At 33.0% G+C, this 26,110-nt stretch overlaps 4 protein-coding genes and 2 non-coding genes across 11 annotated transcripts in view; 3 read left to right on the top strand and 3 right to left on the bottom strand.

Annotated features, from left to right (window-relative positions):
• Positions 1 to 60: 60 nt before the first annotated feature.
• Positions 61 to 8,400, top strand: LOC122712413 (protein PF14_0175-like). 5 transcript variants are annotated; one of them, XM_043932074.1, is made up of 5 exons: positions 61 to 204; positions 307 to 590; positions 676 to 941; positions 1,222 to 1,340; positions 2,962 to 8,400. In XM_043932074.1, the coding sequence occupies exons 3-5, from the start codon at positions 828 to 830 to the stop codon at positions 8,297 to 8,299; spliced, it is 5,571 nt and encodes a 1,856-aa protein (XP_043788009.1). In that variant the 5' UTR covers positions 61 to 204; positions 307 to 590; positions 676 to 827; the 3' UTR covers positions 8,300 to 8,400. The 5 variants fall into 5 exon arrangements, with proteins under 5 accessions (XP_043788009.1, XP_043788011.1, XP_043788012.1 ...); XM_043932076.1 differs by having other exon boundaries at positions 307 to 675; positions 769 to 941; XM_043932077.1 differs by lacking the exon at positions 307 to 590 and having other exon boundaries at positions 798 to 941.
• Positions 8,401 to 8,606: 206 nt separating this feature from the next.
• LOC122712426 (cytochrome c oxidase subunit 6A1, mitochondrial-like) lies at positions 8,607 to 9,452 on the bottom strand. The gene is made up of 3 exons (XM_043932111.1): positions 9,293 to 9,452; positions 8,870 to 9,021; positions 8,607 to 8,768 (listed from the first exon to the last, which is right to left on the bottom strand). The coding sequence occupies exons 1-3, from the start codon at positions 9,393 to 9,395 to the stop codon at positions 8,679 to 8,681; spliced, it is 345 nt and encodes a 114-aa protein (XP_043788046.1). The 5' UTR covers positions 9,396 to 9,452; the 3' UTR covers positions 8,607 to 8,678.
• Positions 9,453 to 10,414: 962 nt separating this feature from the next.
• The window catches only part of LOC122712422 (serine/threonine-protein kinase S6KL), a 70,473-nt gene continuing 54,777 nt past the window's right edge, over positions 10,415 to 26,110 (top strand). Inside the window, exons 1-8 of one of the 2 annotated variants that reach the window (XM_043932101.1) lie at positions 10,415 to 10,435; positions 10,947 to 11,008; positions 11,162 to 11,256; positions 11,322 to 11,589; positions 11,667 to 11,751; positions 11,849 to 11,956; positions 12,034 to 12,192; positions 12,296 to 12,384. In XM_043932101.1, coding sequence (XP_043788036.1) covers positions 10,952 to 11,008; positions 11,162 to 11,256; positions 11,322 to 11,589; positions 11,667 to 11,751; positions 11,849 to 11,956; positions 12,034 to 12,192; positions 12,296 to 12,384 — 861 coding nt within the window. In that variant the 5' untranslated portion in view covers positions 10,415 to 10,435; positions 10,947 to 10,951. Of the gene's footprint in view, positions 10,436 to 10,903; positions 11,009 to 11,161; positions 11,257 to 11,321; positions 11,590 to 11,666; positions 11,752 to 11,848; positions 11,957 to 12,033; positions 12,193 to 12,295; positions 12,385 to 26,110 lie in introns of those variants that run through there. The other variant, XM_043932102.1, reaches the window with a different exon arrangement.
• Trnaw-cca lies at positions 12,693 to 12,764 on the top strand. Its single transcript has one exon. It is a non-coding gene; the product is annotated as a tRNA-Trp (tRNA).
• Positions 13,288 to 13,361, bottom strand: Trnan-guu. The gene has a single exon. It is a non-coding gene; the product is annotated as a tRNA-Asn (tRNA).
• On the bottom strand, positions 14,378 to 22,840 carry LOC122712421 (neurofilament heavy polypeptide). The gene is made up of 3 exons (XM_043932100.1): positions 22,322 to 22,840; positions 16,857 to 17,461; positions 14,378 to 16,754 (listed from the first exon to the last, which is right to left on the bottom strand). Exons 2-3 carry the CDS (start codon positions 17,451 to 17,453, stop codon positions 15,879 to 15,881), a joined length of 1,473 nt encoding a protein of 490 aa, XP_043788035.1. The 5' UTR covers positions 17,454 to 17,461; positions 22,322 to 22,840; the 3' UTR covers positions 14,378 to 15,878.

Below are 26,110 nucleotides of genomic sequence, written 5' to 3'. Positions count from 1 at the left end.
TAATTGATATATACTTAAATGCTATTGTACATTTACAAAAAGAAAAAAAAATACAAAAAAAATAAATTTACAATTTTATACATAATATATATGTATAATATTTATACATAATGTATGAATGTATAAATACAGAATGTATAAAATACAGAATGTATGAAGATAAAAAAGTAAATTATATATTTACAGTGCAAAATGAAAAGTTAGGTAAGTTTATCGATTGCACAATGAATATAATCTTTAAAACTGCTCTAATTCCTTAGTAATTCCTTGTGTTAATATTATTTATCAAATCTCATTTTCTTATAGAATACACACATACACACGCACGCACACACACACACGCGCGCACACATGTGTGTGATATACACATACGATTGAAATATACACATATGATTGAATATTATTTTTATGACTATATATGCTTCAAAATTTAAAAAAATATATTTTCCATTTAGCAATTGTTTAAAAAATAATTCATTGATTTTATAAGTAAAATGTTCCGTCCAAATAAATCATTCTTTATCTCATTGAATATTTTCTCTTCTCAACTGTAAATTTCAAACAAAAGACGATTAGTGAAGAGGGGGTTGGTGAGTTTACATCAAAACCAATCATTTTCGCGGTAACGTACAGATAGACATGGTGATCGTGAAACAATCTTGATATTTTCTTTAGGTAGTTGAATTTGTCAGATCGTGTTGAATTTTTGGCTAATAAGCATAATATATTACATGTGTATTAAACAATATTCTCGTTTAAACTGATCAGCCAAGACAGCCGATACGTTTAATGCACAGGAGAACAACAAAGACGTGTCTGCTGCGGCGATGCCAGAAAACGCGCAAACGGAATCCGTTGTACCAATGATGTTCGACAACTTCGTGTTGAAACGGTGGCTTCGTTCCATCGGACCAGTTCGCCGTTCTGAAGTGTTAAAAAAGGTGCGATTCATTTTCATGATCGAGCTTTCTGGCAAACTAGAAACGGATTTTTGCGTTGTTTAATAAATGGCATTGTCTTGTATTACCATAGTGTCGTATTATGCCTAGGGGTATGGCGTCGTCCAAATGAAACAAATAAACGCGATGTAAACATCAATACGAGACGTTTGTCTTCTTTTTTTTATATCCTTCAAATTTTTTTTCTATACATTTTCAAAATAGAATTCCGTTGACGATGTTACGAGAATCTAACCATAAAAATCGGTGGCGATTGTTTCAGCTGAAAACGAATCTGGAAAATCTAGGCTTATCACGTAAACAGGTACACCGGGGGTTGATGCAATTAGCGACGAAACCACATGTGGTTCTTACACGCCAACCACTCTACAGGAAATGTGGGTAAGTTTGCAACTATTGACTAATCGGTAATAAGAATATTACTCTCTGTTGATTTTTGCTCAAGAATCGAAATATATTTTCATAAATTTTCTTCTAATTTTAAATGATTATTTTAAATAATTATTACGAATTGAATTATTCTTTATATTGATATGATACTAGATTTTTTGTCAAGAGACTGATTAATTATCTAAATATGTTCATTTATTCATAGTTGTTTGCATTGATATAAGATGTATGAATCATACATTTAACTAATTATTGGAAATAATCTGAAACATGTAATTTCAACGGAATCAAAATTATAATGCAATTAAGACATCTTAACATTATACAAATTCTATTACACATTCATTTTTTTAGTTATAATAACATTTTCGTTTTTTATTGATTATTTATATGAATTATGTATTTATTTTGTAAAGAATGCAATTATCTTATATCTTATATTATCTTATCTTATCTTATATCTTATATTATCTTATCTTATCTTATCTTATCTTCTTATCTTATACTATTTTATCTTATATTATATTTTATATTTTATTTTATATTTTATTGAAATATATGAACTATATTCATCAAACGAAAAATAAAAATATATTAAAATTTTTTATGGAATATAATATAAAAAATGAAAATGAAAAAAATGTATATGTTTGCGTAAATTTCTAAGTTATATTTATATTTTATAAATTATATATTATAATATTATATATTTTTTATACTTATAATTTATAAATAATATTTATTAAAATTATAAAGATCTTTTTTTAATTCATTTATAGAATCATAAATCAAAATGCAGTTTTTCTAACTGTCTTTATTTTTTTGTATATATTCATATATTTAAATATATATGTATGAATATAAAAGAAGTATAATGAATTGTAAAATGAATAGTTATATATAATATGCGTAATAAAGTCAGCTATTATGCGGTAATACATTTAACTTATTAAATCTCTTGGAATATTGAAAGCGCATAAAAAGCTTACTTTATTGTGTATTTTTTTTAATAACTAACAAATAACATCATTACTTAGGAAAAACACAATTGAACGAAATGAAAAATGTTCAAAACGAAATGTTATCAAATTTATATAGAATTTATATGAAAATAATATTGTCTCATATGAAAATGTAATATTTCATTAAACTTTTTACTCTATTGTAATTATAAATATTTAATGTACAAAATTGATATTTCGTAGAAACATAAGAAACATAAAAATTTTAATTAAAAAATAAAATTTTATAAAATGAGACAAATTGATTCATTTTTTTTATATATAGATTATAGATATATAGATTGAATCTCTTTATTATGTACGAATTCCGAATATTACAAATATTCTTGATCTTGAAATTTTTAAAAAATTAAAAAAAAAAAATAAAAATAATTAACAATTTAAATGTAAAATATATACATATATACGTAAAATAATAAATTATTGAAAAGAATTATTTTCAGAATTCGACAACAATATCGATTATTATATATAATTTTTTAAGTTCAAATCGATTTTATAATAAATTTTTATTTTGATATAATAATATAAAATATTATAAAACATGTTGATTTAAGTCTAAATCAATACTTTCATTATTTATGTTTCAGATTAAAAAATTTAGAAAATGAGAGAGAAAACAAAATTGTTGACAATTGTAGAATGATCGATGTACAAAAATTAAACAATATTGAATGGATTGTTGAACAAGGGGATAAACATATCAAAAAAACGAATAGCGTAAAAGTATATGAAGATTCATTAATAAAAAATAATCGAGAATTATTCATAGACGGTTGTAAAGTAGAAATTCCACTAACAACATTCCATTCCTTTGATAAGGCTTTAGAACAATTTGACAAACTTGTTTCTTCAAAAATGAACATGCACGAAAAGTTGTCTAATAGACGAGCTTCTGTTATTGTATCAACAGATTCTGTAATTAAATCACAAAACAACACATTTTCGAGTAAAAAATTTAATAAAAATGAAAATTACTTTACATATATTGAAAATAAAAATTCTCGAATACAAAAAATTACTAATTTAATATCTGATAAAATAGATAGAGTACCTGCTACTAAAAAAATTGATATAAAATTAAACTTAAAATCTTCTTCTGATAAAAAAGAAAATAATTGTGTAAAATCAGAGTCTTATAAAGTATTAAACACTTATTATATAAAATCGCATATTAATAAAAAATTATGTAATGATAAGAAGACTATGGATGTTAAAGTAAATAATATATCAAGCAAAAATAAATATTCGATAGATTATAAAATCGAAGAAAATGCAAAAAAAAGAACGGTTTATGAACCGGTAACCTCGGATTCTACACAACGAAAAAAGATTCGTACATCAATTGATGAACATAAAGAAATTAATAGAAAAAAGAGAAAAAAATTAAAAAATAAGTTTCGAGCATATTTCGGAGAATGTATAACTATTAGTGAAGATGAACAGGAACAAACTATTTTACAAAACAGATTTAAAAGAAAAAGAAAAAAAGATTCTGCTGATTCTAGTGATTCTGGTGTGTATATTGCTGATAAAAGTACGTCTTTACAAATTATAAAAGATATTCAAAAAACTATATCTAATTCAATAATTTGTGGAAAATTTAACGAAAATTTATCTGGAGAAACTATTATAAATGCTAATATAGACTATGAATCAAAAGTCATTGACAATGAAAGTACTAAAACTATTGATTCAATTGAAAATAAAAAAATATCAAAGATCAAACAAGATATATATGGAAAAATCATTGCAAATGCTAATATAAATAATGAATCAAAACAAGTTATTGATAAAGAAAGTATTAAAACTATTGATTCAATCGAAGATAGAAAAATATCAAAGATCAAGCAAGATGTATCTGGAAAAATCATTGCAAATGTCAATATAGATGAATTAAAAACAGTTATTAATAATGAAAGTATTAAAATTATTGATTCAATTGAAGATAAAAAAGAATTGAAAGTCAGGCAAGTCATATTTGCAGAAACCATTGCAAATGCCAATATAAGTAACAAATCAAAAGAAATTATTGATAACAAAAATATTAAAACTATTGATTTAGTTGAAGATAGAAAAGAATTAAAATTCAGACAAGATGTATTTACAGAAACTATTGCAAATATCAATATAGATAATGAATCAAAAAAAATTATTGATAATGAAAATATCAAAACTATTGATTCAGTTGAAAGTAAAAAAGGCTTAAAATCTGGACAAGATGTATTTGAAGAAACTATTAGAAATGTCAATACAACTAATGAATCAAAAGAAATTATTGACAATAAAAGTACTAAAACTATTGATTCAGTATTGAAGATCAAGCAAGATATGTCCGAATCAATACATCTTGCTATTGCAAATGTCAATATAAATAATGAATTAAAAGAAGTTTCTAGCAATGAAACTATTAATTCAATTGAAAGTCTAATAAATATGGAAATTGAAAACAATGAATTACAAATTATTCAAATAAAGAAAAACAATATATCTCAAGAAAAATTAATTAATACTGATAGAGATAATATTATACCAAACAAACATAGACTAAGTGTTATACAAAGCAATGATAGATCAAACATAGATATACCTCAAATAACTAAGGAAATAGAAAGTAATGCTTCTTTAAAAAAAGTAGAAATAAAAACTGGTAATACAACATTATCTTCTGATATTTTTTGTTCGACAAATGATACAATAAATATAATTGAAGATTTTTCAGAACTTCAAAATTGTAATTTAAATATAAAAGATTTTAATGATCTTCTTTATATGGATATTACTGAAACTTGTCAAATCACATCAAATGGAAATGTTCTTAGCATTCAAGAAACTATTGAAGAAGTTATGAATAAAAATATTGATGAAAATTCAAATTTAAATAATTTATCCGAAACACAAATAGATTGTAATCAAGATGTTAAAAAAACAATATCAAATTGTATTGAAGAAAATAACAATAAAGATTTAAATAAAATGCAATCTTCTAATACAAATACAAATGATAGAATTATTTCTATAAATAATATGTATAATGTACCAAAAAAGGAAAATGAATTACCAGTGGCAGAATTCAAATTAAATATTTTAGAAAAGAAAAACATTCAATCCAATAATCTATCTCAGGGTAGATTAAGAGTTTTATCAAGTGCAGAATTAGGTTCTAGATGGTGTCCTACACCTATAAACACTGTTATGTCTACTGTTTCTCAATTTTCACATTCTACTCCTCATTTCACAAATGCAACAACTTTTAATAAAGTTAATTTGGATAATACTATTGTTGTTTCAACATCAATGACTCAAATAGTACCTACAACAATATCTTCAATTACTACATCTGCACTTACAGCAATTAATGAAACAACAATTTCTGAAAATATGAGAAAAAATAATATAGATCACAAATTTTCAAAATCTATTTACTTTATTTTCGTGAACATACGTGACTTAATTCAAAAAAGACGAATGTGTTTAAATACTAATTTGAATGTTAATTATGATAAGTTATTATTTATAGAATTCGAAAAGCTAAAAAAAATATTGAATATAGAAGATTATATTGATTTAATTGATGGAGTTCTAATTATACTTAACAAAGAAATGTTAGTAATGCCATTATTGTCTTTAGGAGAATTATTTCATTATACGCCACTAATTGAATCTTTTTATATTCATTCATCAAATAAACGTAAAACTGTAAATAATTCTAGTGAATGTCAAATTATAACACCTGTAATTGTTTCAAATCAAATAACATCAAATCAAAATAGATATTCTAATCCACAAGTATCACAGAATGCATGTGTTACATCTATGCATTCTACATTACAACATGTATTTCCTGTTAATCAAAATCAAACATCTACAAATGTTACTTTAAAACAATCTTATCAGAATTCTCAAGGAAAAATCATTTTGCAATCACAAAACAATTCATTTCAAAATAATATGCCAATAAATTCTACTGCTATTAATAATCATAATATACATCAACATAATTATAACATGCAAATGCACAAAATTAGTCAACAAAAAATTCCAAATTCTTATTTTGTTCAACAGAAACCAGTTACAAATATATATACCATGCAAAATCTTCCTGTACAACATTCCTCATTTTCTTCTAATATTAATCAACCAGGAGACCGACAAATTTCTCTATCAAATTCACAATTTATAAATCAACAATATGTTCCACAAAATGTTTTTACATCACAAAAAAATACATTTTATAATGTAAATGTACCAAATTATCCTATACAACAAAATAGAAACTCGACACATATACAGAATATAGTTATGTCTCCTGTAACTCAGCAATATCAAAATCCAAAACATCAACAAAATGTTTATAGTATATCACAAGATATTCAGCCACAAACTATTCCACGACATATATCATCAAATTATAATATACAACAATCTGTACAGCCTATATTTGCAATGAATGTATCATATAATGAACTTAAACATCGAAAAATGCCACAGAAAATATCAATGGAAACTTTACAAAATCATATATCTGAACAAGTATCATCGTCTCAGAAACAGCACAAGAAAACGAAATCTATTTCAAAGAAGAAAGATCTGCAAATTTCATTAGAATCAACAACAAAATTATTCAATGTATTAAAATATATTTCTGATATTCAAAAAATTATATTATTGAAACAAATAGATTTTTATTTTAGTTGTACTACATGGTTACAACAACAATTTACATCAGGACAATGGCAAAAAATTAATTCACAAAGATCTTTATTACTTAATTTTCAAACACTTTTAAAACATCTGATAGAAAAAACTGTAAAAGGTTTTTTACCAGATAAATCTCAAGGAAATATATTTGAAACAAATATACTCAAAAATATTAAAATTGATGTTCCAAAAATGGTACAAATTGTAGTAAATGAAAATGAAGGAATGTATTGTCAGATTGAAGTATCTAAAGCTTTTCAAGAACAAAATAAAATAATGAATATTAAACAAAATTGTGTGACACATCAAGAAAATTTAACACAAAATCAATATGAAAAAGAATATGAAGCAACTAATAATTTACAAAGTAAGGAAGTTTCAAATGAAAAACAAAAATCGGAAATATCACATAAAGAAGTACAAAATAAAACATTTGGAAAGAGAATTCTGATACAGAAAGACAATTCTCCAGTTAAGTCAAGTTTACAAATATGTGAAACATCAGAAATTGTTATTCATCAAGAGAATAAAATCGAAGAAGAATCAAATAATTCCAAAGATACATACAATTTAAATATTAAGGAACAAAATTTAAGAGTACCAGGAAAAATAATCGAAAATATTTCTCAAATAATTGAAGAAAAAACATCAGTATTATCAAATATGAAACTGCCTAACAATGATATTCTGCAATTAAATCAACATTTAGTTACTGTTGAAATATCTTCCAATAATGATCAAGTAACTGTTATTGATACTAATGCTAGTAATGAAAGTAAATCAAAGAATGAAGAATCTACAGAATATGAAGAACTTCAAAATAAACTTCAAAAAGAACTTCATATTTCATCATCATCTTTAGAAAATACAAATTACAATATATTAGCAATATCTTCACCAAAAGTTGTAAATAATATGAAAGATTTTGATAATGAAGATTTGGATAATTCTTCATTGGAAGAAACTATTACATCTCACATTGAAGATATTAGAAGTATTTCATTAGAAACATTTGAAAAGATGGAAGAAACTAATAATATTATAAGTACAACAGATGGAAATATTGAAGAGGAAGAAATTAAAATATGCTTATTTTGTGGAAAACCTAGTACTGTAGCATGTTCCATTTGTTTAGAAGCTAAGTATTGTTCTAAAGAATGTTTCGAACAACATTGGGAAGATCATTATAAAGACTGTACACCTGTAAAAAAAAGAGTATATAATTGAAATTTAGAATAATTATTTTGTTATTTTATTCATCTTTTATAACAAAAAGTATTCAAACTATAACTATAATTTTGTTATATCAAACAAAATATATTGTTAATGTTTTATATTAGACAATAAATATATTAATATACTTTTTTTTTATTAATCAATGTGATAAATTGTTATTGTAAGGAAAGAAAAAAGTAACTAATTTTGTATTTAAGTATATAAAATAAATTTGTATTTCATTGATATGTGAATCATTTTTAGTATGTAATTATATATGACTACGATGTATGATCTTTTGATGTAAATAAAAAAAAAATTCTATTTATTTATTTATTTTATTGCCAAGCATTACAAGTTAAATACATGTAAATACTAAATATTAATTCTTCTAATGTTCTTCTTCATAACCAATTCCAGGTATGTAATTTATTCTAGGATTATGAAACAATGAATGTTTACCATCTCCCCATGGAAAAGGCTATACAAAAAATATTAAATTATAATTAAATTGATTTTTATAATAATTAAATTCATTAGAATTTCATTTTAATGCTTTTAGTTAAAATTTATTTATTTTACCTTATTCATGATTTTTAAATAAGGATAATGAACAAATTTTGGGGGCGGTTTTGAATGTTCTTCTTTATGTTTCAAATAACAATTAGCCATTGTAAGTCCAATTATAGGAAAAGCGATATAAAAAGTGATAAATTTATATAATTTTATAGTACCTAAAATTATATAGTACAATAAGTTTTGCTTACATAACATATATTTTTATCTCTTATTAATATTAAAAATGTTTATATTTATATTAATAAAAATATACGATTGAAAAATATTTTTTTATCAATTATAGTTATAGTGAAATATGGTTTAGAAATGACAAAATAAAATAATAGATAAAAATTGTAGTAAGTATATATATAGTATTGTCGATTTCATATTAGATGATTTTTTATATATTAAGATTTATTATTAATAAAATTTTTTATAATTTACCGTCTGAAACATGATGAATACGTTGTTCTACTGTTTTTACATATTCTTCCATTCCTCGAGTGAAAGTATGGCCAAATTGGCCTACCTTTAATATCTTCGCCATTTTGTAAGTATAGCAGTTACTGCACTACTGACTTTTGTTCATTCGATACTCGCATTACTTTGTACGATTATATAATCGCAGTTTTCAAATGTAATTATTTTATGTTTCTAAAGAGAGATGTCGTTCAATGTTACTGTATGAATAAGATTAATTTTATTTATAGTTGATAAGTCAATATTGTTATGTACAGAATAGATTAAATTTTAAAGTATAAAAGTATAAATAAAAAATATAACAAATATTGATTACAGAATATCTTAATATAGAATTCATAATATAAAGTATGCATTTTATAGAAAAATCATAAATTCGAAAATTAAATATTTATATTTTTTTATGTTAAAGATTTATATATAGATAAGAAGAATAAATAATACGAGAATAGAAATAAAGTAAGAATTAACGGCCAGTGTCATCTTTTGAATAAATTTTTAAATTTTCAAATTAGAATAAAATAAGAATTAAGAATTAGTACCATCTTTTGAGTATCTTTAAAAAAACAATTCTTTAAAAAGATGTTTTTGAAATTCAAAAGATGGCATTGAAGATCAATTCTTAACCTATCTCTATCTTTCTCCTATTATTTATTGTTTTTTCTACATATGTTTCATTTGTGGCATTTTGAAGATGGCGCTGATTTTTATATTTTTATTTTATCTTTTTTCTATTATTTGCTTTTCTTGCTTTCCTATTCTGCGCTCAAGAAATAACACTGACATCTCATTAACTTTATTGTCTTCTTTGCCTAATCTATTGATTAAAAATCTTAACAGAATCCGATCCAATTTTTATATATTGTATGATTTATAACTTAACATATTATTAAAATATTTTTCATAAATATAGATTGTTTACAATATATCCTAGTTATGTACAAAAGATATATATCTAATATAGATATTGTGTGTTATTCATTAAGTCACGTGATATCTTATCCGTTATTTTAATTTCTAATAATTTAAATCATATTAGTACCGAATAGAATATTTCTTTTATCTTTTTCTTTCTTATGTAAATAAAAAAATTAATTTGTTATTACGGTATGTTTTATTAGTAATATAAATACTATTATGTAAAATTATTATAAAATAAATTAAATTATTTATAATTAAATTCTTTTAATATTTTTCCTGCTTTAATGCAATTTATAATTTAAAAATAATTAATATATATTTTAATAATTTAATATAGATAATGACAAGTAAATAGTAAATAATGCATTAATATATAATATTATTTCATTAAAATATTGTTAAAATATTGTTTATTAAACTTGTTTGGATTAAATTATTAATCTTTTATATGCCGAGTATATGTGTTACATATATACATATATAATAATTTATCTTAATTATTTTCTGAAGTAAATAATATATAATTCTAAATTATATTAATATAATTAAATATTAATTTATTTTGATGCTAAATGAGATATGATGCGTTTTATAACGCATTTTATTGTAAATAAATGAACGTGGAAGAAATGATTATTTATTATATACTCATTTAATTAATTAAACAAAATATTAAATGTAATTTAATATCTTTCAGTTCGAATGGGTAATTCTACCTCAAAAAATAATTATCACAATAATCAGAAGTATACTAGTCAGGTATATATCATTTAAAATTGTTATAACCTGTAATTTAAATAATGTATTTAATAAGATAAATTATTATTAATATATTATTATATTTCAATTAATAAAAATTAATAAATATTATAATATATATATATATATATCCACATATATGTTATTCTGCAGTATAGTCTTAGTGATATAATTGGTGGAAGTTGCATTGGATCAACACAATCTTCACAGAAAGAAATTAAATCATGGTCTCATGCTTCTTGCAGAAGGTAACTTTATTGTTTTATGATATATGTAGTTTTAATAATTTATATGTATCTTTTTAATTTTATAGCTGGAGCGAAGGCACATTAAATGACCCATTGGGTACTTCAAAGACATCATGGCCTGTATCACGTACTCAGGCTATGTTTCTTCCAGAATTTCAAATAAAACAAATACCTTTACAACATGCTTATACATTTGTAAGCATAATAGCCAAAGGAGCTTATGGAAAAGTATATAAAATTCAAAAACAAGATACTGGACAATTTTTTGCTTTAAAAATAATTAATAAAGCAAAAGTTGTTGCCGAAAATGGTATAATGCAAGCTAAACAAGAAGTATGTATATTTTAATTGAAAAAATATTTATTTATTTTAAGTAATGATTAAATTTAAATTTATATTTAATGTTATAGGTATCTATACAGAGATTGGTTGGTCACCATCCATTTATATTAGATTGTTCTCATAGATGGCAAGGAAGAAAAACATTGTATATATGTAAGTCTATTGTCATATATATTATTAAATATATATTAATATTATAAAAATGTAATTATTATTAAATTTTTTAATATTTAATGTTCATTTATTTCAGTAACTAATTATATTGGGGGAGGAGAATTATTTTCATTAGTCGAACAATGTGGTTCTTTGCCAGAAAATATAGTTAGAATATATGTAGCAGAAATTGCTTTGGCAATTGGTAAATAAACATTATTTTTAATGATAATTGAATCTAAAATAAAATGTATAATTTTCTTTTTTATTATTTTGTTAAAGATTTTTTGCACAATGCTGGTGTAGTACATAGAGACATAAAAGCTACAAATGTTTTATTAGATGAGGAAGGTCATGCTGTAATTATTGACTTTGGTCTTGCGAAATGGTTAAATCATACAGAAAGAACACATACGCTTTGTGGAACTCCAGAATACATGGGTATGTTGTGTCAAAATATATATAGTATTATATTATAATTTTATAAATATTATTGTAAATATTAAATGATCAATATTTTTTCATTTTATATATTTTATTATAGCACCAGAAATATTCAATAGACAGTATTATGGTCAAGAAGTTGATTGGTGGTCATTGGGAGTATTGGCTTGTTTTATGTTTACATACCAGGTATGAATAACATATATATATATATATATATATATATATATATATATATTTTTTTAAATTAAAATAATTTTTATATTATATTAGGTATACTTTAGAATTAATGTGAACACAAGAAATAATAGAAAGAGTTATGAAACATAGCAACATATATTTGCGAATATAAGTTTTTTTTTTAATCTTTTTTTTTTGTTTTTCCATCTTTCAAAGTTGGTTAGTTTTTAATATAATATATGTATTAATAACGTATTATATTTGAAAATATTAGTATTTGCTATTTATAATTATACGAAAGAAAGAGCCAATCGGTGGACTCCGTGGCGCAACGGTAGCGCGTCTGACTCCAGATCAGAAGGTTGCGTGTTCAAATCACGTCGGGGTCAAGAATTTTTCTTTAGTTTTTTTTTTTCAATGTTTAACAAATAAAATAGAAAAAATAAATTTTATAGATTTATCAATCTAATAAATATTATATAATTTTTTTTTTACTTTTTTATATTTTATTTTTAATTTTTCAATATAATACAAAGAAACAATTATTAATATTATAATAATTTTTATGTAATTTAAAAAGAAATTTTAATAATGAATATTTTCAAATAGAAATCAAATAGATATTTTATTTGAAAGACATATTTAAAAAATTTGAACAAAGTCAATTTTTAAAAAATTTTTAATGACAATTTTTTTATTTAAAATAAATCTTTTAAGTTATTTAATATTAAAATGTATTAATATATCAATTTTTGTTTTTAATTATATCTTTTAAAAAAAAATTACAAATTAATAAATTATAAATAATATTTTAAGAATTATCTTTATATATATAATAATAATAAGTATTTAATTATATTAATAATAATATGAATAAAAATTTAATTTTTATTTGAAAATGAAAAAATAATTCGCCCCCGGGTGGGCTCGAACCACCAACCTTTCGGTTAACAGCCGAACGCGCTAGCCGATTGCGCCACGGAGGCATTCGTTGGTGGATTTCTTTTCGACTCCTTTTTAGTTATTTTGCATTTTTTATATGTGATTTTATTATATGATTTTATTTTGTAATTTTTATTGTTTTTAATATTTTTGTCTTATTATTAACACATTTTAAAAGAAAAGTTATTTTTCATTTTTGCATATTATAGCGTATATATTTAGAAATTATTTTTTCTTATTTTTTTTTAAGTTAAAAACTGTTTTATAACATTCAGAAATATTTTCTTACAAATATTTGAAAGATAATGGAAATTTATTATTCATACATTAAAAAACGTATTATTTAGCAGATTTTTTTTTTCATTTTGAAATTTTTTTATTTCTTAATTTCTTTATTTTAATATAAATTATTAAAAACAATATGTCTACTCGCTACACGAGATATTCCAAATATATTTATACTTTGAATAATTCCATCGAATTAAATATTATCTGGAACATCGCCATATAATAATTCCATATGGAAGCTATTTAAATATGATACTAATTGTTATTATATATATAATTTTTACATTGCATATTTTAAATATATTATCTTTATTTATTGTATTATCTACAATAGATTTCAAGAAAATGAAATGATTTAAAATAGGGATACAATTATTTTGAATCGTGTCCTGCACGCTTTTCATCGATGCTTCTTGCGTAAAAGTATGCAACTGGGACTCGGAAAGAAGAAAGCAAACGAGCGTGTCTCTCGTTGCAAAATCCTTCGTGCCTTGACATTTTCATCGGGTCCACTCACCTCGCGTATCCTCACTGTTTACAAAGCTTATTCTCGGACAAGATAACTTTTCATACGGCCTTTTGATGAATCGACATCCACTGTGTCACAAAGAAATGTCGATGTATTCGGCGCGGTCGTAAGATCATTCGTTAGCCATGACACGGTCAATCACGTGAATGCCTGGTTTTTGTGCAAGTGCATTCATATTCTTAAAGATTTTTTTTTTAGAATCAACAATAATATTATCCTTTAACGAAGATCGTTTAACGAAGATTTTATTATCAGAAAATGATTTATTTTTACCAAATAATTTGATTCGAGATTTTTATTTAAGTCGAGGGATAAAATTCTATTGAGTTTTAACTAGCATGAATGGAATGTGGAAGTTTATGTTTCAGAGTAGTCGGTTTCAGTAGGCGTCTTAATATGTGAGTTATTACTTGAGTCATATATAACACGTTTTAAAAATAGTGGACAATATCTTGAAGCGAAGTCGACGCGATAATCTACTTTGGAATAGTTATACAAAAGATATAAAAAAACATGATCGTGATAATTATAATTTCTAAGCGCATTTGTAATAAAATATTCGAGAGAAAAGTTTGACAATTTCGAATGGTGGAATCGAAATATATATATTTCTCCTGCAAATACAAAAAAAAAAAGTTTTCTTCATTTTCTAGATTTTTCATTTTTCTAACAAAGGAGGGAAAAGATAACTTATCGATGAAATAGCAAGCAAGGATCAATCATTGTCAAAAACTCATTGTCCACAGTAATAATAATAATTATTATTATAACGATGATAGCAATAATACAAATAATAATATTAATAATAATAGCGGTACTGGTACTAAATCGTAATAATAATAATAATATTAATAATAATAATGACACGTATCTCTAAAAAAAAAAAAAAAGAAGACAGAGTCGAGCTACACACTAGTTTTATTGGGATGAGGTTGTGGTTGTGGTTCGTGTGTCGTTTTTTTGAGGGGGGAGGGGGGGAGAAAAAAATAAAGAAAAAGAGATTCTGGTGGGGAAGGGGGGATTTGGGATAAGGATACTAAAATATTAGGGGGCCGATTTCGTCCCCGCGGACAGATCGCGGTGTCCGCCGGGACGAAGGAGAGGATGATCCCTGGCGTGCACCAAGTCAGATCCCAAAGGGTGACCACGCGTTCCTGAGATGTAGATGTTTTCGTTTTTCGTTTCCGCATTCGATCCAAGTTCCCATCATCATCATCGTTGTCGTCATCGTTGTTTTCGGAATCTTGTTCCAACGTGTGATCTTCTAAGTTTCATCCCTCACAGCCAGGTGGCCACGTGGTCATCCTGCCCCGAGTCGATGTGAATCTTCTCTCGGAATCGTAGCGCGCCGGGGGAAGTTTTGGACCCTGCCACAGAATTTGATCGCGCAATCTCTCTCTCCCATTCACACCGATATACACTCTCACTCCGTCTCGTTCTCTCTCTCTCTCTCCCGCTCGCTGCTTTTCTCTACCCGGGGCCGAACAATTCGCGCATTCTTGTTCATCTTTTTTTTTTTTACGTTTATTAATTTTTTTTTTTTTATCTTTTCAAATGTTTTTCGTTTTCCCATTTTTGTCTGGTCGATGGTGGATTCTGAACGCAGTGGTCTGGACGAGTGGCGAGTCAGTGTCCGCTCCGTTCGAGATGTTCGTTCGCTTGAGAATTTTTCAATCGAGGTTATCGTTCTCTCTTCTCCTTCCCGCCTCTCGCTGCGACCGTTACCCTCGCTCCTATCGTTCACTTACACTTTCAGTTCTTGAGGTTTGGGCAGAAGTTCGGGCTTGGACTCGTCGCCAGCCTTGGAGGACTCCTGCTTTGACTCCTCGGAGGATGAGGATTTCTCCTCCTCGCTGCCCTTGCTCTCCTTCTTCTCGGCTGACTTCTCCTCGGAGGAATCGTCCGAGCGCTCCTTCGCTTCCTTCGCGGCGGCTTCCTGCTGTTTCTGCCCTTCCTCCTTCTTTTCCTCGGCTTGCTCGGACTTTGCTTCGGGCTGAGCCTCCGCGGTCTCGCGTTTAGCTTGGCTGGCCTCGGCGGGTTTGGCCGCCGATTGTTCGGAGGATTCTTGAGCGTTGGCGGCGGAACCGGCACCTACCTCGGCGCTCTTCGCTTCCTTCTCCGGTTGAGGAGCGGCGGCAGCAGCGGCAGCCGCGGCGGCAGCAGCAGCCTCGGTCTTCTCCTCGCTCTTCGAGGATGATTCCTCGGAACTGAGGGCGGGTTGCTCGACGGCGGCGGGTTGCTGAGCCTTCTCGCCCTCGACAGCCGGCTTGTTCTCCTCCGCCGCCTTGGCCTGATCCTGTTGGACGGCTGGCTGCTCCGGTTTCTTCTCCTCGGGGGCAGCTTCCTCGGCGTCGCGGGTCACACGGTCGGGTTTCTCCTCGGCCTTCTTCTCCTGTTGCTGCTCCTCCTGTGGCTTCTCGGCCTTCTTCTCCTCGGCGGCCGGCTGAGCGACCTTCTCCTCCGACTCGGAGCTCGACGAGTTAGCTTCATCCTCCTTTCTCACGCTTGGCTTCGCTTCTTCCTTACTCTCCTCCTTCGCTTCAGCTTCTTTCCCAGCCTCCGCGCTCTTCTCAACGGAGTCTACCTGCTCGGAGCTCTTTCCCTCCGCCACAGCTGCTTTCTGTAACACGAACGCGAAGCTTTGCCTTTATACGAGGAATCATCATTAGGAGCAATAACGATAAATTCGAGTACAACGAAATGTTTACAAAGGTGAACGTACACCAACGGGATGTTCCGCCAAGACCTCGGCAACGGGTGCCGCCTGAGGAACGGCTTGCACCACGGTCTCGTGAGACTCGGAGGCGGCCTGCTTCAAGCTCTCCTCTTCCTTCTTTTCTTCTTGCCCCTGCTGCTCCTGTGCCTTCTGCTCTTGCGCGGGCTGCTGCTGTTGACCCTCTTGCTGAGGTTGCTGCTGCTGCTGCTGCTCCTGCTGCGGCTGTTGTGGTTGCTGTTGCTCGGCCACCTTCTCCTGCCCGCCTTCCTCCTTCTTCTCCTCGGGTTTCGCTTGTTGCTGAGCCTCCTCCTTCTTCTCCTCCAGGGCCTTCTCGCCCTGTTGAGGGTTCTCAGCCGAGGGCTCGCTCCTCACGCTCGGTTTCTCGGCCTCGGCCGATTTCGCCTCGGCCGGCGCCGGCTCCGCCGCCTCCTGGCTCGCCGCTGGCGCGGCCTCGGCGTTCATCGGGACATCGGGCTTGCTCGGACTCGCCGATTTCTCGAGCGGCACCACTTGGAGGGGCTCCTGGTTCTCGGCCACCGGCATCGAGAGCACCGCCTTCTGGCTCAACAGGCACACCATCGCTAATACGAGTAGCTTCGTCATCTTGATATCTGCGGAAGAGAGAGCAAGGGGACTCGGTTTAGATTTAACGTTGTGCAAATTGCTCTTATAACCGGTGATAAGATATCCTATGCTGGGACGAATCTTATCGCGTTGTCTCTCTCTTGTCAAACTCACGAGACACGGTAGAGAAGAAATACATCGCCCGACACGATACGATAAGAGCGTTCTAGCCGAGCAGTGTACCGTAGTGGAGAGAGGAAACGAGGCACGTTTCTCGTAATCTTCCAGTTAGAGGAGCGGACGTGAGTAAGTAAGTAGAGACGAGTTTCTCTTTCGCGCTTGGCGTGAATGGAGAACGTGAATGGGCCACCGATGGACGAAAAGCAGAGCGTAGAACAGCTTTTAAAATGGAAGCAGAGAGACAGAGAGAGAGAGAGAGAGACGAGCGGAATGGGAATTGGAGGATGGACAAGGGGCTGGCGGAGGAACCGGCAGGAAGGAGAGGGACGGAGGTGACATTGAACCGAATGCATTGAACAAGGCAAGCGTTATGGAACTAATGACAGGATGCGTGCCCCTCGTTACGCGCTCGCGTACTCGCGCCACTTCTCCAACCACGGACGCGCGTCTCGTTCTTCGTTCCCCGTCACGTTTTCCTCGCGAATTCGTGACGACGAATCGGTGGACGCGTGTCGCGTTCGCGCCTTACCCACCGGATGCTGACAATACCCGAGAGAGATTTAATCGTGGTTCCTCCACCACCAGGTGGAGAACGATCGTCGTTACGTCGTTGCATTTTTTCTCTTTTCGCCTGAGAGAGATCGCTCGATGCATTATTAATCCGTTCCCTTAATTAATTTTGAAATAAAAGTGAAATTAGGTTAGGCGTTAATTAAACTAACGCAACGTGGACGTTGCGCGCGCAACCGAAAGCGAAACATGGGTGGAACTTCCGCGATAGGCGGAAACGGATGAAGAGAGGACATTGTTCGGAAATTGGGTGGAAATCGGACTCGTTGCGACGATCAAGATATTATTCCTCGAACTAGAAAAAAAAAAAGAAAAATACACGATTAATAATGCTCTCACGACGAGAACAATAACGAGAATAATACGAAAACTTCTTGATTTTTGGAGCTCGAGTTTTTTTTTTTTGTCTTTGTTTTATCCCTAAAAACAAATGAACGTGCAATCGGTGAACACGAGAGCACGAATAACGGAACCGATTCTATTCTAATTATAAATTGTCGCGTCCACTATTACGAGGCTCGTCGTCGCGTAAATCGATTCCGCTGCGCACATCGGTATCGTATGCGCGTTACGTTCCCTATTGCCAGGCATCGAGGTAATACACGTGAGAGCGGGCAAAGTCTTGAAACCGGAGACAATCGTCGCGGTGTCGCGTGGACGCGACGATTTTCTTTGCAACAGACGTTTGCGTTAATCCATGCATTTAAGCCGATGCAAAATATTCAACGACGACGAACATATCCATCGACGACGATACGTATATACGCAACGATACTTTTTCGTTCGGATCAATAATCCACAGTTCGCGACGTTTCTCTTTCTCGCGCACCGCGTAAATTTCAACTGTCATTTCAACCGTATTTTTTTCTTTCTCTCTCTCTCTCTCTCTCTCTCTCTCTTGCCTCGATCGAGCGAAACGAGCTGACGAAATTGACACGCGTGCGTACCGGTCTGAAACTGGTTCGTGGTATGAAAAAAAAAAGAAAAAAAAAAAAAAAGAAAGAAAAGAAAAGAAAGAAAAAGAAAAAAAAGAAAATAAAAGAAAAAAAAAATCACTATATCGGCATTCTTTCGATTTCACGCGGCACCGTCGTACGACCTTCCGTTCGGAGCTTGCGGCCAATCAAGCGGGTAATTTATACATAGAGGAAGCTGTTCCCGTTGCGCGTACGTCGAAGAGAGAGACGAGATGGTTCGCGAACGTTCCATCGTAAAAATCGAAACTGATTGAAACAATGGGTAGGGAAGAAGGTGATGGTGGACCAAAGAAGCAGAGGGAAGAAGAGGCGGCCAGGGACGATTTTGACGAGGAGGAAAGAGCGGAATAGGCCGCGAAACGTATATCTGGAAACGGCACGCCTTCTGGAGGAGAGCGTGGAATGCGCATCGAGAAGGTGAACGGTTCGGAGAGGGAAAAAATAGCGAGGGATAAAGAGGGAAAAACTGGGCGACAGCCTGGTGGTGATCGGGCGAGGAAAGAGGAAAGAGGTTGAAACGGTCCAGTTTTTACGATGGAATGGGCTCGCGTTCGCCAATTGGAGACGGGAGGTGAACCGTGTTCCGTTGCTCGTTACGCTTGCTCCCGCTAACTTTGTGTACACGAGAGATCGGCACGGTCGATGAAATGATTTATCCGAATTCTCTGTTGACGCGAACACAAATTTCGCGTATATGTATAAATAATTGATGATGCGCTCAAGTCTAACGTGAACGCGAAATGTTTAAAAAAAAAAAAAAAAAAAGAGAAGAACACTTTTGGAATTCGTAAATAAAAGATAAATTGGTAAATTTTTATTCAGAGAAAGACGTAAGATTAAGTTGAAGCGTACGGCGGGAAACGTGGTGAACGACACGAGGTGAACGTTCGAGGGGACCTGTTGAAGACGAGAAACGAAATTAAGGGACAAGTATACATTAGCGAGTCGTATAATCGACATTAATAACAATCGTCCAGGCCTGATCGTGTTGCAAGCGGACGTAATGGGCCGCAATAAAGTTAATTGCAAATTACTTTGCGAGTCACGAGCGTGTAGGTAACCGTCCCCGCGTATATATACACGCGTGCGTATATACGTAAGTACACGCGTATACCTCTCGAGTCGTTGTTGTTGCGCGTTTCGGTTAATTGCAACGTTGGTCAACCTCGAAACGAGTACGGGGAAGATGTAATACGAGGAAGATGATTGTGGAGGGGGCAGAGGTAGGGAAGGGAGGATTCCCCGCGGAAGGGCCTCCCGAGGAGGAAAATTAAAATGACGATATCATGTTTGCGAGGGATGGAAACACGACGGACGAGGGATAGGAACGACACCGGAGAGGAAATGCCTGTGAAAGATGATGGACACCCATTACCTTATCAAGATCATCAGAGATGTAATAATGGTACACCACCGCTTACAAAAGAAGACGCTGCCACCGTCCATTGAAGTGGTTCACCGCTTCAATGCTTTCTGCTCCCTTCTCTCTTTCTCTCGCTCTCTCTCGCTCTCTCTCTCTCTCTCTCTCGCTCTCGCTCTCTCTCGTTCTTTCTCTCTTTCTTTCTCCCTTCCTCCCTCTTTCCTCTCAAAGTGTCCACTCTGCGCAACGCGCCGCGGCATTTATTATTATCGGCTCTATCCTTTTCGCGATTGTCGATCTAATCTGCGCGCATTGAATCTCAACTGGGCTCGAGGAATATATAGAATGCGTCGCAGTTAACGCGATCGACCAGGAATGCCGATTGTTGCCGCTAATCGGCTTTGAAAAGAGGGGTCCCGCTGCCATTTCTCGTCTGTCGTTCCAATTATCATTTTATTTTATCGTTCTAATCTCGTTAACTCTCCCAACTCTGCACGATCCCGGCTTCTTGTTATGAAAACAAGCTCGTATCAACGGGAAAAATGTTTTGAAAGGATCAATTGATGGATAATCGTTTTCAATATAACTAAGTGAAGAATGAGAAATTGAATTCTTTCCCAAAAATTCGAATCCAACGGGTGGAGAAAAATTAGAATTTTTTTTTTTTCAAAAGAAGATTTAGATTTAGATTATCCACTTACGAGATTAGATTGCGAAAGATCATCACTTTTTTTTTTTACTATGATCATCTACGCGACTCGTTTTTCCAACGATTCTAAAAGAAAAAAAAAAGGACAACAAACTCGAAAAATTAAATTATATAAACGTTGACTCGTTACTGGGAACGTTCCTTTCTGTATACTTTCGATGTACGCGACACGAAAGAGATCTACCGTATATATATATATGTATACATGTATATATACATGTATATATACATGTATATATATATATATATATATATATATATATATGAGGTTGTAAAAAAATTTTTCACGCGGTTAAATCGATTAGAGACGGGAGCGAAAGAGGAGGAGACGAGACGGGGACGATGCTCGATCGAAAAGGAAAGAAGATCCCTATGAAAACGGAGGATCCTCGGTTGGCTTGCGTGTGTCGCAGTGTCTCTCCGCTTAGATTAAAGCGGATTAGCGACGAGTTAATTAACGGCGAGGAAATGTTGGCGGGTGTTAAGGGGCCATGGAAAAAAAAAAAAAGAAGGATACAGAGGTTGCGAGAGGAGGAGAAGAAAGAGAAATTGCATAAACCCGCGGTCATTGCGAAATATACGCAAATTGTATACGTTCCGACGATTATTCCATTTAACGTTTTCCTTAGGTTTAATCACCGACGCGGGTTCGAAGACAGCCATTTCGCGATTCCACGTAATCGAGCTACCTGTGCGTGCACCACGTTCGTTGACATTCCGAATCTCTCGAACGTCTCTCTAAATATCGCCGAAATGAAAGGAAAAGAGAAAGGAAAGAAAAAAAAAGAAAAAAAAAAATTGAAAAATTTCCCTTCCAATTTTTTCCCGTTTCGATTAATTAAATTTCGATTTCTTTCAAAGCTTCGGGATATTTGTTTGTTGTCTATGAAAAGAAAGGGATAATAAGAGAGGGAAAGGAGAAAGAAAAAGATAAAAGATAAAAGAATACACACGCGACGACGTGTCACGAAAAATTTTCGAGAAAAAGGATCGCGAAAATCGAGGCGGGGGTAGGGGGAGGGGGAAGGGGGGAAGGAAGAAAAATTGTACGCCGGACGACGTACAGAGACGAGTTACAACTACGGATATTGCGTATTACGATTCTACTCACGTCTTTTTCTCTCCTCCGTGGAACTGGTCGGAACGGCTTCCGTCTCTTGGTCGTCGACTTGGTTCGTCCGGCTTAGACTCTTCCTGGATGGCTTCTTCTCCGTGGAGGCCTCTCGGGCAGGCAGGAATTTACTCTCTCACCGATCAAAAAATTGCTCGTTCGGAAATTAAAAAAAAAAAAAAGGAGACCGGTTTTCGGTTTTCAGAGAACTCTTGATCGCACCGTGTAGCTTCGCGGAATCGAAATGAATTGAATTTGAGGTCCGCTCTGAACAGGGCAGATTAAAAAATAGGATGCTCGTGTGTATCGGAGACAAACGAGAGATGCCGCGAGAAGTAAGTTGCTCTCCTCTCTCTCTCTCTCTCTCTCTTTCTCTCTTTCTCTCTCTTTCTCTCTCTCTATCTCTCCCTCTTTCTCTTTCTCTTCTTTTTCGCGCGCGTGCGATTACGCTCGTTCGCTCGAGAGGAAACCGTTCGGTGATATCGGGATGAAGGTTGGGTCGTGTGTCGAGATGGAATCGTCGGGGCCCCGCTTATATACCCATTTACCCACCAGCGGCACCACGGCCAGGATCGTATAAGGGGGCCCCCGACCCTCTTCACCCGCCCCTCCTACCACGGGCCCCTCTTTTACTCTTCTCTTCTCTTCCCTCTTCCGTCGTTTCTTCTTTCCTCCACACCTCGTGCTACCTACCTCCCCCGACCTGCCCTCCCTTCCACCATCTCCCTCCCTCCCTCGCCTCTTCTCCATCCTTAGCCACCTTAGTCTCTCTTTCCCTCTCCTTCTCTCTCTCTCTCTTCTCTCTCTCTCTCTCTCTCTCTCTCTCCTCTCTCTCTCTCTCTGCGCTCCATCGGACGTGATTCGAGACGCGTGCTCTCGATCCTTGTCCCTCGACCTGGGCCACGATCAACCGGGACGCTGCGCGCCGATATATTCCTCTCTGCACAACCCGCGAGCCCAACTGCCGGCCTCCACGAGCAAAACGAACCGGGGAGAGAGAAGGAGAGAGGGAGGGAGGAGGAGGGGGAGCGATTCTCGCCGACAGATTTTCAAGTATCGAATCGGATAGGTGGCTCGCGGTGGCTCTCTCGAGACCCGCGGCTGACACGCTCTATTCGCCTCGAGAGAATCCGCGCATTCGAGATTCGGATCCTCGATCCTCGATCCATTGCCTTCGGGATCATCTTTCGTTTCGAGAACGTTCTATCTTTTTTTCTTTTTTCTTTTTTTTTTTTTCGTCACGTTTTGATATCTCGTCGAGGTATATATTCATCTCGAAGTTATATTTTGCAAGTTCTTCGACGATTCCGCGTTTCTCTTCATAGAAGAGAAATTTTGGTGATAAGGAGAAGGAGTGGATAAAATGATTATTCGGGGAGAGAGGGGATATATGTTTGATTTTAGGGGATGGATAGAGGATGGACGGTGAAATTCGGAAAGGGAAGGGGGGGAAAAGAAAAGAAAAAGAAAAAAAAGAAAAAGAAAAGGTTTTCGAGGAAAAAAACGTCGAGTCGAGATTGTATTATAACGTGTGCATGTTGGAACTCTGGCGAGTGGGCGAAAACGTGTTAACTCGTCTTTTGTGAGATACGTTCGCGGAGTGAACGTTCGTTCGTTCGTTCGTTCGTTCGTTCGTTCGTTCGTTCGTTCGTTCGTTCTTTCGTTCTTTCGTTCGTATGTACCTTTGTCGGGCCACGACACGTTTTCGTTTCGCGAGGCCGTTCGTGTTTCTCGCTCGAGTATATTGGTGGTATATTGCTCCTCGTTTCGAGTTTCGTTTCTTTCAACGGGCTCTTCAATTGGTTAGTTCGGGGAAAAAAGAAGGAAAAAAAAAAAAAAAAAGAAGAAGAAGAAGAAAAAAAAGAGGATTCTTTAAAAAGAAAAAAGAAGTAATAATTTGTCATTTAAGAATCATTCCACTCGTCGTATATTTTTTTTTTTATTGGCTAGTCCGAAGAAAATAATTGTCATTTACAATGATGGTTTTGTTTTTCTTTCTTCTTCTTCTTCTTTATACGATATATTGGTTAAAAGAGAAGAAGAAACGTTTACGACGTACGAGAATTTACGAGAATTTCATTATAAATGATAATTCGAAAAATGATAGCAATTTTGATTCGCTCATACGTTTCATTAGAAATTAATTAAATTCCACGTCGTGATTTATCTTTTTCATCGATCGATGCACGAAAAGTATGCATATGTAATTTCGGACAGGGAGGGGAGGGAGGGAAGGAGGGAGGAGAACAATTTATATCTCGAAAATTATAATGATATCGTCGTTAATTTTCGTATATTTTCCAATAATAATTTCTTCTCGTTCGATTATCCGTTTTATCTCGTTCGAATCTCGTTCTGACGTATAACGACGATTGATCTTCCTTCCCTTCCTCTTTCATCGCGCGCGCTATCAATCTCTGTCCAACCGTTTATGCGGACGTCGAATCTCGAGCGATTTGAATTTCGTTTCTCTCGTTGACATTCGACGCAGTGTTCCGTGACGCACCTGAACGTTTCGTCGCGGCTCATTTTTCCTTTGTCGCGGGACAGGACGATGTTTTAAAAGCAATTCGTTCGGCGTGATTCAGTATCGGGCGGAAGTGCAGCGGTGGAACGGTGGCTGCCTCTTGATAAACGTGAAAAGGACCTTGATGTTTGACCGCGATAGAAATATTAGGACGCGTTGATTACCTCGTAGAACGATCTTTTTCACTTCCTCTTTTGTCGTCACTGTGTTTCGTATATATATATGATTTCTTTTTTAATAATTAATTGTTAATTTATTGGCACTTATAATTTGTATTTTCAAAAATTTTCTCTGTATAGAGAATATTTTCTTTTCGATTTATTAATCGTTTATGTCGAGTTTGTTATATATTATGTATAGAGTATAATAATTGTAAATGACGAAATTTGAATTGTGATTAATTGGTTAACTTGGTAATAATGGAATAATCGTTTCCTTAATCGCGCCAACGATATCTCTCTCTCTCTCTCTCTTTTTTTTTTGCGAAATTAATCGATAAATATAATTTATCATACTTGTTTCGAAATAAAATTCGAAAGTCGATTTAAATTTCTGTTCGCATGTATAATGTACCCTCTAAAATGTCGCAAATTTCTTAATCCTTCGTTTAAATTTGATCAATTATTATTTCTCGATTCTCGATCGAGAGAAGAGTGTGAGATCGTCGCGAGAAGAAAATAAAAAAAAAAAAAAAAAATAATAAAAAGAAAGATATAAAATAGGTGGCCAGAAACGTCCGGTGTCAAAATGAATAATGCTTCGCTTGTCGGCCATTGGGCAGAAACAAGATCTTTTGTAGTTCTCTCGACTCTTTCTTCGATCAGCTTTTACGTTCGTTACGTAAAATCCTTTTATCGTATTATCTCTGAACGAAGAATTATCGTTGACTCGACACCTAAGAGCGCGCCCATTCAATCCACGAAATTTCGGAGGGAAACGAGTTTCGTGTGTTTTTTTTCACACCTCAGAATTCTCTCGTCTCTCAATGAGTCGCGAACGAGTCGTCTCGCACGTGTCCGACATATTCAAGTGGACGAAAAGTACAACTTTCTTGGAGCTTGTTTGCGCGACGGAAGTACGTGCGGAATTTGTAACAGACCTTAACTAGTTCTAATTTGTCCGTTGTTGGCGTCAGGTTATGGGCTTGTCGCAAAAAGTGTTGAAAAATGGTTTTTACGATCTTTGTACGGCTGATTCATCTCTGTGTCGATTACGAGGAAAGAAGGTTTATAATATACATATATATATATATATATATAAAA

This window comes from Apis laboriosa, unplaced genomic scaffold (assembly GCF_014066325.1).
Source record: "Apis laboriosa isolate Shangri-la unplaced genomic scaffold, ASM1406632v1 scaffold1_cov151, whole genome shotgun sequence".
In the NCBI taxonomy this organism is placed as follows: domain Eukaryota; kingdom Metazoa; phylum Arthropoda; class Insecta; order Hymenoptera; family Apidae; genus Apis; species Apis laboriosa.
The sequence above is the reverse complement of the archived record's forward strand: the minus strand, read 5'-3'. Positions and strand labels throughout refer to the sequence as shown.

Coding starts and splice junctions, on each gene's coding strand:
- LOC122712413 (XM_043932073.1), top strand. CDS start 111: ATGTATGAATGTATAAATACAGAATGTATAAAATACAGAATGTATGAA. Junction 205..768: donor AGTGCAAAATGAAAAGTTAG/GTAAGTTTATCG, acceptor TAAACTGATCAG/CCAAGACAGCCGATACGTTT. Junction 1,341..2,961: donor CCACTCTACAGGAAATGTGG/GTAAGTTTGCAA, acceptor TTTATGTTTCAG/ATTAAAAAATTTAGAAAATG.
- LOC122712426 (XM_043932111.1), bottom strand. CDS start 9,395: ATGGCGAAGATATTAAAGGTAGGCCAATTTGGCCATACTTTCACTCGA. Junction 9,022..9,292: donor TATTCATCATGTTTCAGACG/GTAAATTATAAA, acceptor ATATAATTTTAG/GTACTATAAAATTATATAAA. Junction 8,769..8,869: donor ATTTAAAAATCATGAATAAG/GTAAAATAAATA, acceptor TTTTTTGTATAG/CCTTTTCCATGGGGAGATGG.
- LOC122712421 (XM_043932100.1), bottom strand. CDS start 17,453: ATGACGAAGCTACTCGTATTAGCGATGGTGTGCCTGTTGAGCCAGAAG. Junction 16,755..16,856: donor TGGCGGAACATCCCGTTGGT/GTACGTTCACCT, acceptor TTCGTGTTACAG/AAAGCAGCTGTGGCGGAGGG.